Source organism: Hypanus sabinus, chromosome 3, assembly GCF_030144855.1.
Source record: "Hypanus sabinus isolate sHypSab1 chromosome 3, sHypSab1.hap1, whole genome shotgun sequence".
NCBI lineage: Eukaryota > Metazoa > Chordata > Chondrichthyes > Myliobatiformes > Dasyatidae > Hypanus > Hypanus sabinus.
In genome coordinates this window covers 184,000,488-184,013,919 of record NC_082708.1, presented here as the reverse complement: position 1 = coordinate 184,013,919, position 13,432 = coordinate 184,000,488, and the positions used below count along the sequence as shown (strand labels likewise).

The 13,432-nt window shown below is 41.6% G+C and overlaps 1 protein-coding gene across 1 annotated transcript in view; it reads right to left on the bottom strand.

Annotated features, from left to right (window-relative positions):
* aup1 (AUP1 lipid droplet regulating VLDL assembly factor) overlaps positions 1 to 13,432 on the bottom strand; it is a 59,706-nt gene that overhangs the window by 4,914 nt on the left and 41,360 nt on the right. Inside the window, exons 8-9 of the mRNA XM_059965754.1 lie at positions 10,703 to 10,808; positions 5,745 to 5,903 (exon numbers count right to left, since the gene is read on the bottom strand). Of these exons, the coding sequence (XP_059821737.1) occupies positions 5,745 to 5,903; positions 10,703 to 10,808 (265 nt within the window). The remainder of the gene's footprint in view (positions 1 to 5,744; positions 5,904 to 10,702; positions 10,809 to 13,432) is intronic.

Sequence of the window (13,432 nt, the reverse complement as noted above, 5' to 3'; positions counted from 1 at the left end):
TTTACACAATTTGCCTTCTTTTGCACAATGGCTGTTTGTCAGTCTTTCCGTATCGTTTTTCATAAATTCTATTGCTTTCCTATCATTTTCTTGCAGACATTCACAGGAAAATAATCTCAAGGAAGTATAGAGGAAGGTTCCGATTAATTGGGACATCGATTAATCAGAACAGTCACTTACTTAAGACAACTCTTAAAGAGTAAAATCTAAATGAGAAAACAGTTGGGATTCCCTTTGTTTATCTGGGACAATATGCTGCTTAACTGGGGCAGCAGACAGTTTCCAAGCAGTTTCTAACTAGCGTCAATCGCATGCACTTGCGTTGCTATTAGACAAAACACCATGCTTTAAATGAACAGTTTTTAAATACATTAGCCGCATGTGCTTGTCTTTGCATAGCAACAATTTTTGCCACTGATGGCTGGCAAGAAATAAATAGCAAGACAACTCGGAAATGAGTCCTGACGAAGGGTCTCAGCCCGAAGTGTTGACTGCTCGTTCCCACTGATGCTGCCCGACCTGCTGAGTTCCTCCAGCTTATTTATAAGTGTTGATTTGACAACAGCATCTGCAGTGTACTTTGTGTATGTGCTCGGAACTGTTTTGCTCACTGCAGTTTCAAGCATTCTGCATTCACTACTTCAAAAATTTAAAAACTACTGAGAATTTGAAGGAATTGATAATCATCTTGAATGTTACAATGAAAATGAAGATTTGGAGGACGCAGTCATCAAAAGCATCGTATGAAATCATTCCATTATCTGCACAACATGTCTAAGTTGATTCTGTTCACTTACAGTCAAAAGAACACAATGCTGATTAATTCTTCCTTTGACAACTTTTGGATCTAATGCAAAAACCTTAGTAGTTTTGGTAGTGTTCTAATTTGTTCTATATTTCATTTAAATAGATAATTTATTACTCAGTTTTACTAATATACCTTTTTAACTATTTCCAAGAAACTTTGGCTAATTGAGGCAGCACTTAATTGGGTAAAAATGTATTGGTCCTGATGTGCCCCAATTAACTGGAATCCACTGTAAATGGTCACAATGTACTTTGGTAATAAATTTATGTTAACTTCAAAGTTTCTGTCTGAGACCTGCATCAGCATTTTATGTGTGTCCAAAAACTGAGCATTTTTCAGTAAACTTGACAAGGGATAAATATCAGACAGTACAGTCTTTTACCATCTTTGATTAACAGTGCATTTCCTTTATATATACCAACAAGGGCAGATGAGTTCCTAGCTGACATCTCACCTGAACGACAGCATTCCTGGCACTGCCCTAATGCACAGGTTTCCAGCCTAGATGTTGTGCTCAATTCTTAGAATGAAGCTTGAACATACGACCACCCCAAAGGCGAAAGTGCCCCACGGTGCAATGGCCAACACTAGAGGACATCAGTTACGGTGAGTGGAGGGAAGTATCGGGGAGATGTCGGAAGTAGACTTTTGTTTTTGCACAGGGAGTGGAGGGTGCATGGAACATGATGCCAGGTTCTGGTGAAGGATGATAAATTAAGGACACTTACCGTAGAGATTCTTAGAATGGTACATCGATGGGGCACCACAGTGGCATGGCGTTATTACATTTTGATGTGTTGGAATTCAGATGTTAATCCTGGCATTCTCTGTATTAACCGGGTAGATTAATTGTAAATTGTTCTGTGATAAGGCTAGGGTTAAATTGCAGGTGTGTTTTTGTGCACGTGTGTATGCGTGTGTGTGAAAGAGAGGGGGAGAGGGAGAGGGCGTGCACACTAGGAGGGCCTACTCTCTAAAATAAAATTCTAAAAAGAAAAACAGATTTCTTTGGTGCAACAGTGCCCTCCCATGGTAGAAACTGGAATTCTTCATTAGCGACTAAATTTAGGAATTAAGGTTGAACTCAAGGAGGTATTTTGTCACATCTGGGATATGACCGATTCAAACAATAAATCAAACTGCTGGAGAAACTCTCTGGGTCAGACCACATCCATGGAGCCAAAGGGATGGTCAATGTTTGAGGTTGAGACCTTTTACACAGTCCAATAATAGACCTTTTGGGCCATAATGCTGATTTAAACTACACATTTGCCTGCATGTGTTCTATATCCCTCTATTCTCTGCCTGCTTATGTGTGTGTCTAAATGTCTCAAACTTTGCTAATGTATCTGATTCCACCACATTTCCTGGTTCAAGACTATAAAAAAATATTCTGCAGATGCTGGAAATCCAGAAATTCAGCTATGCCCTGAAGAAGGGTCTCGGCCTGAAACGTCAACAGTTCATTCATTTCCATAAATGCTGCCTGACCTGCTGAGTTTCTCTAGCATTTTGTGCTGGTTTCTCTGTAAAAACCTTGTTTTGAAAGACCCCTTTCAACTTTCCCTTTGCCACGTAGGCCTAATCTCCTTTAATATTTGTCATTTCCAATCTGGGGAGGAAAAGACCATTTACCCCATCCATGCCTCTTGCAATTTTATATACTTCCATCAGGTTTCTCCTCAGCCTCCAGCACTTCAAATAAAACAATCCATCTCTGTCCAAACTCTCCTTATGGCAAATTATGTCTAATCCAGTCAACAGCCTGGTGAACTATTTTTCCTCTCTCTCTCCAAAGTTTCCACAACCTTTTTGTAACGTGTAACCAGAAATGCACGCAATGTTCTGAGTATGACCTAACCAAAGTTTTATTAGCACAAGAGATTCGGTGGGTGCTGGAGTCACGGGGCATCTATGGAGGGGAATAAACAGTCAACGTTTTGGGTTGAGACCCTTCTTCAGGACTGAAAGGGAAGGAGGAAATAACCAGAATAAGAGGAGAAGGAGGGGAAGGACACGAGGAGAAAGGTGAAGCCAGATGGATGGGAAAGGTAAAGGGATGGAGAGGAAGGTATGATAGGAGAGGAGAGTGGACCAAAGGAGAAAGGAAAGGAAAGGACCCGGGGGGAGGTGAGAAAAGTTAAGAAGCCAGATTGGGAAATAGAAGAAGAGGGGAGGGGGAGGGAATATTTTTTGGGAGGGAATATCATTGGGAAAGATCCACCACATTTATTTATTCATTTATTTTTATTTAGAGATGCATGGAACAGGACCTTTCAGTCCAATGAACTACTCCACCTGGCAACCCACCTATTTAATATTAACCTAATCATAGGGCAGTTTACTATGACCAACTAACCTATTAACCAGTAAGCCTTTGTAATGTCAGAGGAAACTCATGCACTTTGTGAGAAAGATGTACAAACTTCTTACAGACAGTGTCAGAATTGAAAACTGAACTATGATACATGTTAGCGTAATGCTATTGCAATGCTAACATCTATCAGGAGTTCAATTCCTGTCCAGTCTGTAAGGAGATTGCATGCTCTCTCCGTAGCCACACGGGCTTCCTCCAGGTCCTCTGGTTTCTTCTCACATACCTGGTGCTGGAAGAATGGCCCCAGCACATCTCAGATTATGTTGGTTGCTGACACAAACAACACATTTCACTGTGTTTCGGTGTACATGTGACAAACAAAGTTAATCTTTAATTGAGAGTGCTGACGGCAGACGCTGTGGTACATGCCAAATGAGCATGCAATGTTCTTGTCAGCCGAGCAGTCAGGCATGTTCACTGCCCAGTGTGAAAGATTAATAGAGGCTGTGTGGTGAGATTTCAGAGTCACTGCTGAGATCTGCGACACTCAGCTACAAAGAAAGTTAGAGATAAGACTCGGGCAGCAAACAACTCAAATGGAAACTCAATAAATAATGTCAGTGTAGCAAGGTGGCACTAACATAGGCAACCAGCCATGACCCAACTAACAGCAGGGCAGGCACTGACAGCCAAATGGCACCCCCCCCCCCCCCCCACTCTACCTCATCCGATAATCTCCATTTTTCTGGGTGCATAATGCTTGGTACCTCAAATGATCTTCATACCACTGTAAGAAACTGCAGAGTTGTGGACACAGCTCAACCATCATGGCAAACAGCCTCCCCTCCATGGAGGTTGATGATAAAACAAATCAACTCCTGGCTGAGGAGCGACTTGGAACCACTCTAATTTGCTTTCATAACAGGTCAACAGTAGGTGCCACTTCATTGGGTCTTCAGTCAATCCCAGGACATCTGGACAGTCAGGATGCTCTTCAGTGACTACAGCTTGGCATTCAGTACTATCATCCCTTCAAAACTAATCAATAAGCTTCAAGACCTAGGCCTCAATACCTCCTTAATTTCCTCACTTGCAGATCCCAATCAGCACAGATTGGCAACAACATCTTCTCCACAATCACCATCAGCACAGGTGCACTAAAAGCCTGTGTGCTTAGCACCCTGCTCTACTTGCTTTATACTTATGGCTGTGAGACTAAGTTTCCTAACACCACTGTTATTGGCCAAATAAGTCAGCATATAGTAGGGAGATTGAAAATCTGACTGAGTAATGCCACAATAACTCACTCAATGTCAGCAAGACCAAACAGCTGTACTGACTTTAGGAGCAGGAAAATGAAGGTCCAAAAGCCAGTCCTCATCATAGGATCAGAGCCTTCCCAACTTTAAATTCCTTGATGTTATCATTTCAGAGGATCTGGTCATGGGTACAAGTGCCATTACAAAGCATAGAAGTGCCAGTTGGTGAAGATTCAACATGTCATCTAACACTTTGACAAACTTTATAGATGTGTGATGGGAGAGAATACTGATATCCTGGTTACATCTTGGCCTGTATTGGAAACACCAATGTCTCTGAAGGGAAAATTCTACAAAAAGTAGTGGATACTGCCTAGTTTATCACGAGTAAAGCCCTCCCCTCCATTGAGCACATCTACAAGGACCGCTGTCGCAGGAAAGCAGCATATATTATCAGGAAGCACTCCCACTATCCAGGTCATGTTCTCTTCTCTCTGCTGCCATCAGGAAAGTGGTACAGGAGCCTCAGGACCCAGCCCACAGGTTCAGGAAGTTATTACCCCTCAACCATCAGCCTTTTGAACCAGAGGGGATAACTTCACTCACTCCAACCTGAACCACAATCACCAAACTCACTTTCAAGGACTTTATTTTATGTTCCTGATAATTATTGCTTATTATTTTGTTTTTTTTCTCTGTACTTGCACAATTTGTTACCTTTTGCACATTAGTTGTTTGTTTGTCCTGTTCACAGTCTTTCATTGATTCTATTGCGCTTGTTTTTCACTGTGAAAGGCGGCGAGGAAATAAATCTCCCGGTTGTATATGGTGACATTCATGTACTCTGATAATAAATTTACTTTGAACTCTTCCTACACTTCATGCTGCCTCAGTAAAGCGGCCAATACCCTTACCCATCTTGAACATTCTGGCTTCACTCCTCTCCCATCAGACAGAAGATACAAAAGCCCGAAAGCATGTAGCACCAGGGTGAAGGACAGCTTCTATCCCACCATTATCAGACTCTTGAATGGACCTCCTGTGTGATAAGATGGACTCTTGACCTTACAGTCTATCTCATTATGATGTTGCACTCTATTGCTTACCTGCACTGTAATATTTAAGTCGTATTTACATGTTACCCTGCATTGTTATTGCTTTACCTTTTTCTAGCTCAATGCACTGTAAATGATTTGATCTGTATGAACAGTGTGCAAGACATATCTTCACTGTATCTCAGTACATCAGACAATTGCAAATCAATACCAATAATAACCATGATAATGTCCCTTCTAATATGGGAACAAGTGCAAATGAAAGAGGGAGGAGCTGATGAAAAGGAGAGAAGACAAAGTCATACCCAAGTCCATTTTAATGACATTGAGTGGGATGTGAGGCAAAACCTCTTTGACCTGCTTCGCCATCCCAGCGATCCGAATATCCTCTGCGGACAGACTGCTAAGGCTCAATCCTGGAAGGAAGGTACGAGGTCGAGCTCCCGAAGGTGGAGCATTAGTTCCTGAAACAAAGTTAATATTAAGTTGGTAAGGCCCAATTTGGAGCACTGTATGCAGCTTTAGTCACCTACCTACAGAAAAGATGTCAAGAAGATTAAAGGAGTGCAGAGAAAATTTACAAGGCTGATGCCACGACTTGAGGAACTGAGTCAGAGAGAAAGGTTGAATAGGTTAGGACTCATTCCCTGTGAAGAATGAGGGGAGATCTGATAGAGGTATACAAAATTATGAGGGTTTTATAGAGCGTAAATGCAAAGAGGCTTTTCCCACTAAGGTTGGGTGAGACTAGGACCAGAGGTCACATGAGTTAAGGGTGAAAGGTGAAATGCTTAAAGGGGAACATGAGGGACAAGCAGCCAGGGAAACAGTTGAATGTGAATTTGATATCAACACTTAAGAGAAATTTGAATAGGTAGATGGATGGAAAGGGTACAGATATCTATGGGCTGAATGCGGGTTGACAGGACTAGGCGGATTAATGGTTCACTGTGGACTAGACCGGCAGAAGTGTCTGGTTTTGCTATAACTCTGACTCTTCCCATTTGAGCATTTTTAGCAGGAATCTGAAGCAGCAGAATCTCTTTTGTGGCCATTTAGAAGGCAGGTAATAAAAATGAAAATGCTGACTAGACAATAGCTGAAGTTAAAGCACATTGTGGCTGTGATTGTGGGAGATTTTAATTTTCCACATATAGACTGGGAAGCCCATTCTGTAAAGGGGCTGGATGGTTTGGAGTTTGTAAAATGTGTGCAGGATAGTTTTTTGCAGCAATACATAGAGGTACCGACTAGAGAAGGGGCAGTGTTGGATCTCCTGTTAGGGAATGAGATAGGTCAGGTGATGGACGTATGTGTTGGGGAGCACTTCGGGTCCAGTGATCACCATTAGTTTCAATATAATTATGGAGAAGGATAGGACTGGACCCAGGGTTGAGATTTTTGATTGGAGAAAAGCTAACTTTGAGGAGATGCGAAAGGACTTAGAAGGAGTGGATTGGGACAATTTGTTTTATGGGAAGGATGTAATAGAGAAATGGAGGTCATTTAAAGGTGAAATTTTGAGGGTACAGAATCTTTATGTTCCTGTTAGGTTGAAAGGAAAGGTTAAAAGTTTGAGTGTGCCATGGTTTTCAAGGGATATTGGAAACTTGGTTCCAGAAAAGAGGGAGATCTATAATGAATATAGACAGCATGGAGTAAATGAGGTGCTCAAGGAATATAAAGAATGTAAAAAGAATCTTAAGAAAGAAATTAGAAAAGCTAAAAGAAGATATGAGGTTGCTTTGGCAAGTAAGGTGAAAATAAATCCGAAGGGTTTCTACAGTTATATTAATAGCAAAAGGATAGTGAGGGATAAAATTGGTCCCTTAGAGAATCAGAATGGACAGCGATGTGTGGAGCCAAAAGAACTGGGGGAGATTTTGAACAATTTCTTTTCTTCAGTATTCACTAAGGAGAAGGATATTGAATTGTGTAAGGTAAGGGAAACAAGTAGGGAAGTCATGGAAACTATGACGATTAAAGAGGAGGAAGTACTAGCACTTTTAAGGAATATAAAAGTGGATAAATCTCCGGGTCCTGACAGGATATTCCACAGGACCTTGAGGGAAGTTGGTGTAGAAATAGCAGGGGCTCTGACAGAAATATTTCAAATGTCATTAGAAACAGGGATGGTGCCAGAGGATTGGCATATTGTTCATGTGGTTCCATTGTTTAAAACGGGTTCTAAGAGTAAACCCAGCAATTATAGGCCTGTCAGTGGTGGGTAAATTAATGGAGAGTATTCTTAGAGATGGTATATATAATTATCTGGATAGACAGAGTCTGATTAGGAATAGTCAGCCTGGATTTGTGCGTTGAAGGTCATGTTTGACAAATCTTACTGAATTTTTTTGAAGAGGTTACGAGGAAAGTTGACTTGGGTAAGGCAGTGGATGTTGGACTTCAGTAAGGCCTTTGACAAGGTTCCGCACGAAAGGTTAGTTAGGAAAGTTCAGTCGTTAGGTATTAATATTGAAGTAGTAAAATGGATTCAACAGTGGCTAGATGGGAGATGCCAGAGAGTAGTGGTGGATAACTGTTCGTCAGGTTGGAGGCCGGTGACTATAGCGGTGTGCCTCAGGGATCTGTACTGGGTCCAATGTTGTTTGTCATATAGATTAATGATTTGGATGATGGGATGGTAAATTGGATTAGTAAGTATGCAGATGATACTAAGGTAGGTGGCTTTGTGGATAAAGAAGTAGGTTTTCAAAGCTTGCAGAGAGATTTAGGCCAGTTAGAAGAGTGGGCTGAAAGATGGCAGATGGAGTTTAATGCTGATAAATGTGAGGTGCTACATTTTGGTAGGAATAATCCAAATAGGACATACATCGTAAATGGTAGGGCATTGAAGAATACAGTAAAACAGATTGATCTAGGAATAATGGTGCATAGTTCCCTGAAGGTGGAATTTCATGTGGATAGGGTGGTGAAGAAAGCTTTTGGTATGCTGACCTTTATAAATCAGAGCATTGAGTATAGGAGTTGGGATGTAATGTTAAAATTGTACAAGGCATTGGTAAGGCCGAATTTGGAGTATTGTGTACAGTTCTGGTCACCGAATTATAGGAAAGATATCAACAAAATAGAGAGAGTACAGAGAAGATTTACCAGAATGTTACCTGGGTTTCAGCACCTAGGTTACAGGGAAAGGCTTAACAAGTTAGGTCTTTATTCTTTGGAGTGTAGAAGGTTGAGGGGGTACTTGATAGAGGTATTTAAAATTATGAGGGGGATAGATAGAGTTGACGTGGATAGGCTTTTTTCATTGAGAGTAGGGGAGATTCAAACAAGAGGACATGAGTTGAGAATTAGGGGGAAAAAGTGTAAGGGTAACATGAGGGGGAATTTCTTTACTCAGAGAGTGGTAGCTGTGTGGAATGAGCTTTCAGTAGAAGGAGTAGAGGCAGGTTCGGTATTGACATTTAAAGTAAAGTTGGATAGGTATATGGACAGGAAAGGAATGGAGGGTTATGGGCTGAGTGCAGGTCACTGGGACTAGGTGAGTGTAAGCATCGGCACAGACTAGAAGGGCCGAGATGGCCTGTTTCCATGCTGTAATTGTTATGGTTATATGGACTGTAAGAGAATTTATTAACTTGGCAAGAGTAATGGACAAGTTACTAGTGGGGGTCCCAAGACCAAAAATATTCATCGTATTTGTAAAATAATGTGGAAAACAGGGTAGAAAACGTTTGCTACTGGCAGTGCAAACAAGCTAGATAGAAACATTAAATTACAAAAGGAGATATTAATATATTGAACAAATGGGAAACAGACTTCAGTGCTGGCATCTGTAAGGTCAATTACTTTGGACCTAAAATGGATCGAGCAGAGTAATTTTAAACAGTGTAAAGATAGCAATGAATGCCCAAAGAGATTTAGGGTCTATGGAAATTAATCACTGAAATGTCAGCTGCTGGCGCTGAAATTAATCACAAAAAAAACCGAATGGAATTCTTTTCTTCATAATATCTAGGAGACTAGAATACATGAGGATAGAAGTTGTATTACGTCAATGCTAAATTCTGATTTATGAAGAACAATAAGAGGTTGTATATACCATTTAAAGATACTGGGATTGGAAAGAATGCATACAGATTAAGCAGATACCAAGGATTACTACAAGAATTGACTTAAGAGGGTTGTATCAGAGTGACAGAACACTGGAGCACAGAGACACACCCTTTGGCCTACCTGGTCCCTGCCAAACTATTATTCTGCCTATCCATCGACCTGCAGCTGGACCACAACCCTCCATACCTCTCCCAACCATGTACTTACCCAAATTTCTCTTAAATGTTGAAATCAAATCTGCATCCACTACCAGCTCATTCCACACTCCTACCATCTTCTGAGCAAAGTTTCCCCCGGGTTCCCCTTAAATATTTCACCTTTCATGCTTAACCCATTACCTCCAATTCTAATCTCACACAACCTAGTGGGTAAAGCCTCCCTTTCAGTGCAAAAGTAAACATCAAATATCAGTGTGCATAGGTTTAGGGTGATTTATAGATACATTAATGAACTCCAATCGTACCATTAATTTTGGACGATGGAGATGGGAGATCACCAATGGCCTATGCTCCACTGGGAGCCAAGAGCCCAAGAAGAACAGCTTGAAGGCAGGGGTTCCCAATCTTTTTCATGCCATGGACCGACATCACTATGCAAGGGTCCATGGACACCAGCTTGCTTTAGGGTGATGTTAAGCCTACCACAGCAAAGGAATACTAAACACATAATTTTGTGTACCTCGATCAAATCTTCCCTCATTCTCCTACACTCCAGGGCATAATTACAGGAGAAGCTGCTCTGTTAAAAGCCTCAAGATCAAGTGTCAGGAATGAAGTTATAAAGAGTTCTACATGCAAATGGTGGCATAAATTTAGAAACCTTTTCTACAAAGAGCGAATGAAGATGGGCTGACTGTTAATCTTAAATCTTAAGATTTGTAGGCTTTTATTAAGAGATATGGGACAAAATGGAGAAGCCACTCATCAGCCTTGACCTCAATTGGTAGAGTTACACACTCACGGGGTTAAATGACCTAGTACTGTTGCTTCTGTGGCCTCAACATAACCAATCTTCTATTTGGATTCTTTACTTTGAGCGCAGCGCGTTGGCAGAAGTTACCTTGGTCAATAAATTTACGTTAAATGATGATTAACTTTGCAATCTAGTGTTTTTAACCAATTTCTTATTTAGTGCTTCCCTAGCAAGATGGAGTACAAGTAAGCAGCTGATATACAAGCCTGACCTGAGCTGGCCTCTTGTGGTGCCACGTGCTTCATTCTTTTGAGGTATTCCAATTTGTCAGACTTGGTATGTGGAGTCGATACAATGCCGAGTTCCATAGCTAAATGCTACAAGAGAAAAAAATCAGAGTTGGTGGGCTATGGATGAGCTCCTCTCCTTTTGTCCATTATGCATGCAAATATATAGCGGACACACAAGAGACAACAGATGCTGAATCTGCAACAACACAAAAGCACTGGCTGCACACTCAAGACACAAAAGCAAAATTAGGCCACTTGGCCCATTGAGTGCTTCACCATTCAATCATGGTCAATCTATTACCTCCTTCAATCCCATTCTCCTGCCTTCTCCCCAAGACCTTTGGCACCCTTACTAATCAGGAACCCATCAACCTCTGCATTAAATATGCCCAACAACTTGGCCTCCAGTCGTCTGTGAAATTAGTTCGAGATTCAACACATTCTGGCTAAATAAATTCCTCATCTCTGTTCAAAAGGGATGTCCTCCTATTCTGAGGCTGTGCCCTCTGGTCCTAAATTCCACAATGATTGAAAACATCAGGAAATTATAGACCAGTGAGTCTTACTTCAGTGGTTGGAAAGTTGATGGAGAAGATCCTGAGAGGCAGGATTTATGAACATTTGGAGAAGCATATATGATTAGGAATAGTCAGCATGGCTTTGTGAAAAGCAGGTCGTGCCTTACAAGCCTGACTGAATTTTTTGAGCAACACATACAACAAGCTGGAGGAACTCAGCAGGTCGGGCAGCATCTGTGGAAACGTATATCTGTGTTTTGAACGTTTTGAATTTTTTGAGGATGTGACTAAACACATTGATGAAGGCAGAGCAGTAGATGTAGTGTAGAAAGTAAGGAGGCATGGGATCCAAGGGGACATTGCTTTGTGGATCCAGAACTGGCTTGCCCACAGAAGGCAAAGAGTGGTTGTAGACGGGTCATACTCTGCATGGAGGTTGGTCACCAGTGGTGTGCCTCAGGGATCTGTTCTGGGTCCCCCACTCTTCGTGATTTTTATAAATGACCTGGATGAAGGAGTGGAGGGATGGGCTAGTAAATTTGCTGATGACACAAAAGTTAGAGGAGTTGAGGAGGGCTGTCAGAGGTTACAGCGGGACACTGATAGGATGCAAAACTGGGCTGAGAAGTGGATGATGGAGTTCAACTCAGATAAGTGTGAGGTGGTTCATCTTGGTAGGTCAAATATGTCAGAATATAGTATTAATGGCAAGACACTTGGCAGCACGAAGGATCAGAGGGATCTTGGGGTCCCAGTCCATAGGACACTCAAAGCTGCTGCGCAGGTTGATTCTGTTGTTAAGAAAGCATACAGTGCATTGGCCTTCATCAATCATGGGACTGAGTTTAGGAGTTGAGAGGTAATGTGCATCTATACAGGACCCTGGTCAGACCCCACTTGGAGAACTGTGCTCAGTTCTGCTCACCTCACTGCAGGAAGGATGTGGAAACTATAGAAAGGGTGCAGAGGAGATTTGCAAGGATGTTGCCTGGATTGGGGAGCATGCCTTATGAGAATAGGTTGAGCGAACTCGGCCTTTTCTCCTCGGAGCGACCGAGAATGAGAGGTGACCTGATTGCGGTGTACAAGATAAGAGGCATTGATCATGTGGATAGCCAGAGGCTTTTTCCAGAGCTGAAATGGCTAGCACAAGAGGGCACAATTTTAAATTTCTTGGAAGTAGGTAAGTTGTCAGGGGTAAGTTTTTTTACGTAGAGATTCGTGAGTGCGTGGAATGGGCTGCCGGCGACAGTGGCGGAGGTGGATGCAATAGGCTCTTTTAAGAGATTCTTGGACAGGTATATGGAGCTTAGAAAAATAGAGGGCTATGGGTAACCCTAGGTAATTTCTAAGGTAAGGACATGTTCAGCACAGCTTAGTGGGCTGAAGGGCCTGTACTGTGCTGTAGGTTTTCTATGTTTCTACATCCTCTCCACAACTTCTATGGGTGGAGGGAATGGAATTGGACAGTCACACTTCAGATTAAGATCCTGGACTGAAAAGAAAGAAGCTGACATAGAATGGTAGTGGGAAGAGGTGAAGTAAGAGCTGGAAGGTGCAGGGCAGGTTTTTTGAATGGTGTCAGAAGTTGAGAAGTGGTAGGTGGAATTGACAAAGGGCTGAAGCTGATGGAAACTGATAGGAAGGTGAAAATTGCATCACCTTTTATCTGCATAAATTGACAAACTATACCCACTTAATTACCTTCAAAACCCCTGCACACCCATACCCTGTCATTAACACACAAAGTCATAAATACTCACTGAAAATGCAATAGGAATATCAGTTCCCTTCAAAGCAATCTACAGTGAACAAATATTAGCAAGCATTGATACAGCTCTCACAAATGTTACAAAGACACAAGGCATTACACAGTTAAATAATAAAAACAGGAAGTAATCTCAAATAAATTTCAATGTAGACAAACTGCAAGCCTTATCCACTGTAACTCAAGTACTTTTGAAAGAATGAAAGTTAAAGAATTAGCCATTCAACTTGATGAACTTGTACAAAGATTTGATTATATTATATTCTTAACAATCACAATCCTGGCAAGGTTTGCAAGACATTACTTCCTACAAAGTGAAATCCAATAGTATGAATGCCAGTGATGCTTCACTACCAGATGAACTCAATGCCTTCCATGCACGCTTTGAAAGGGAGAGTACAACTACAACTGTGAAGATCCCTGCT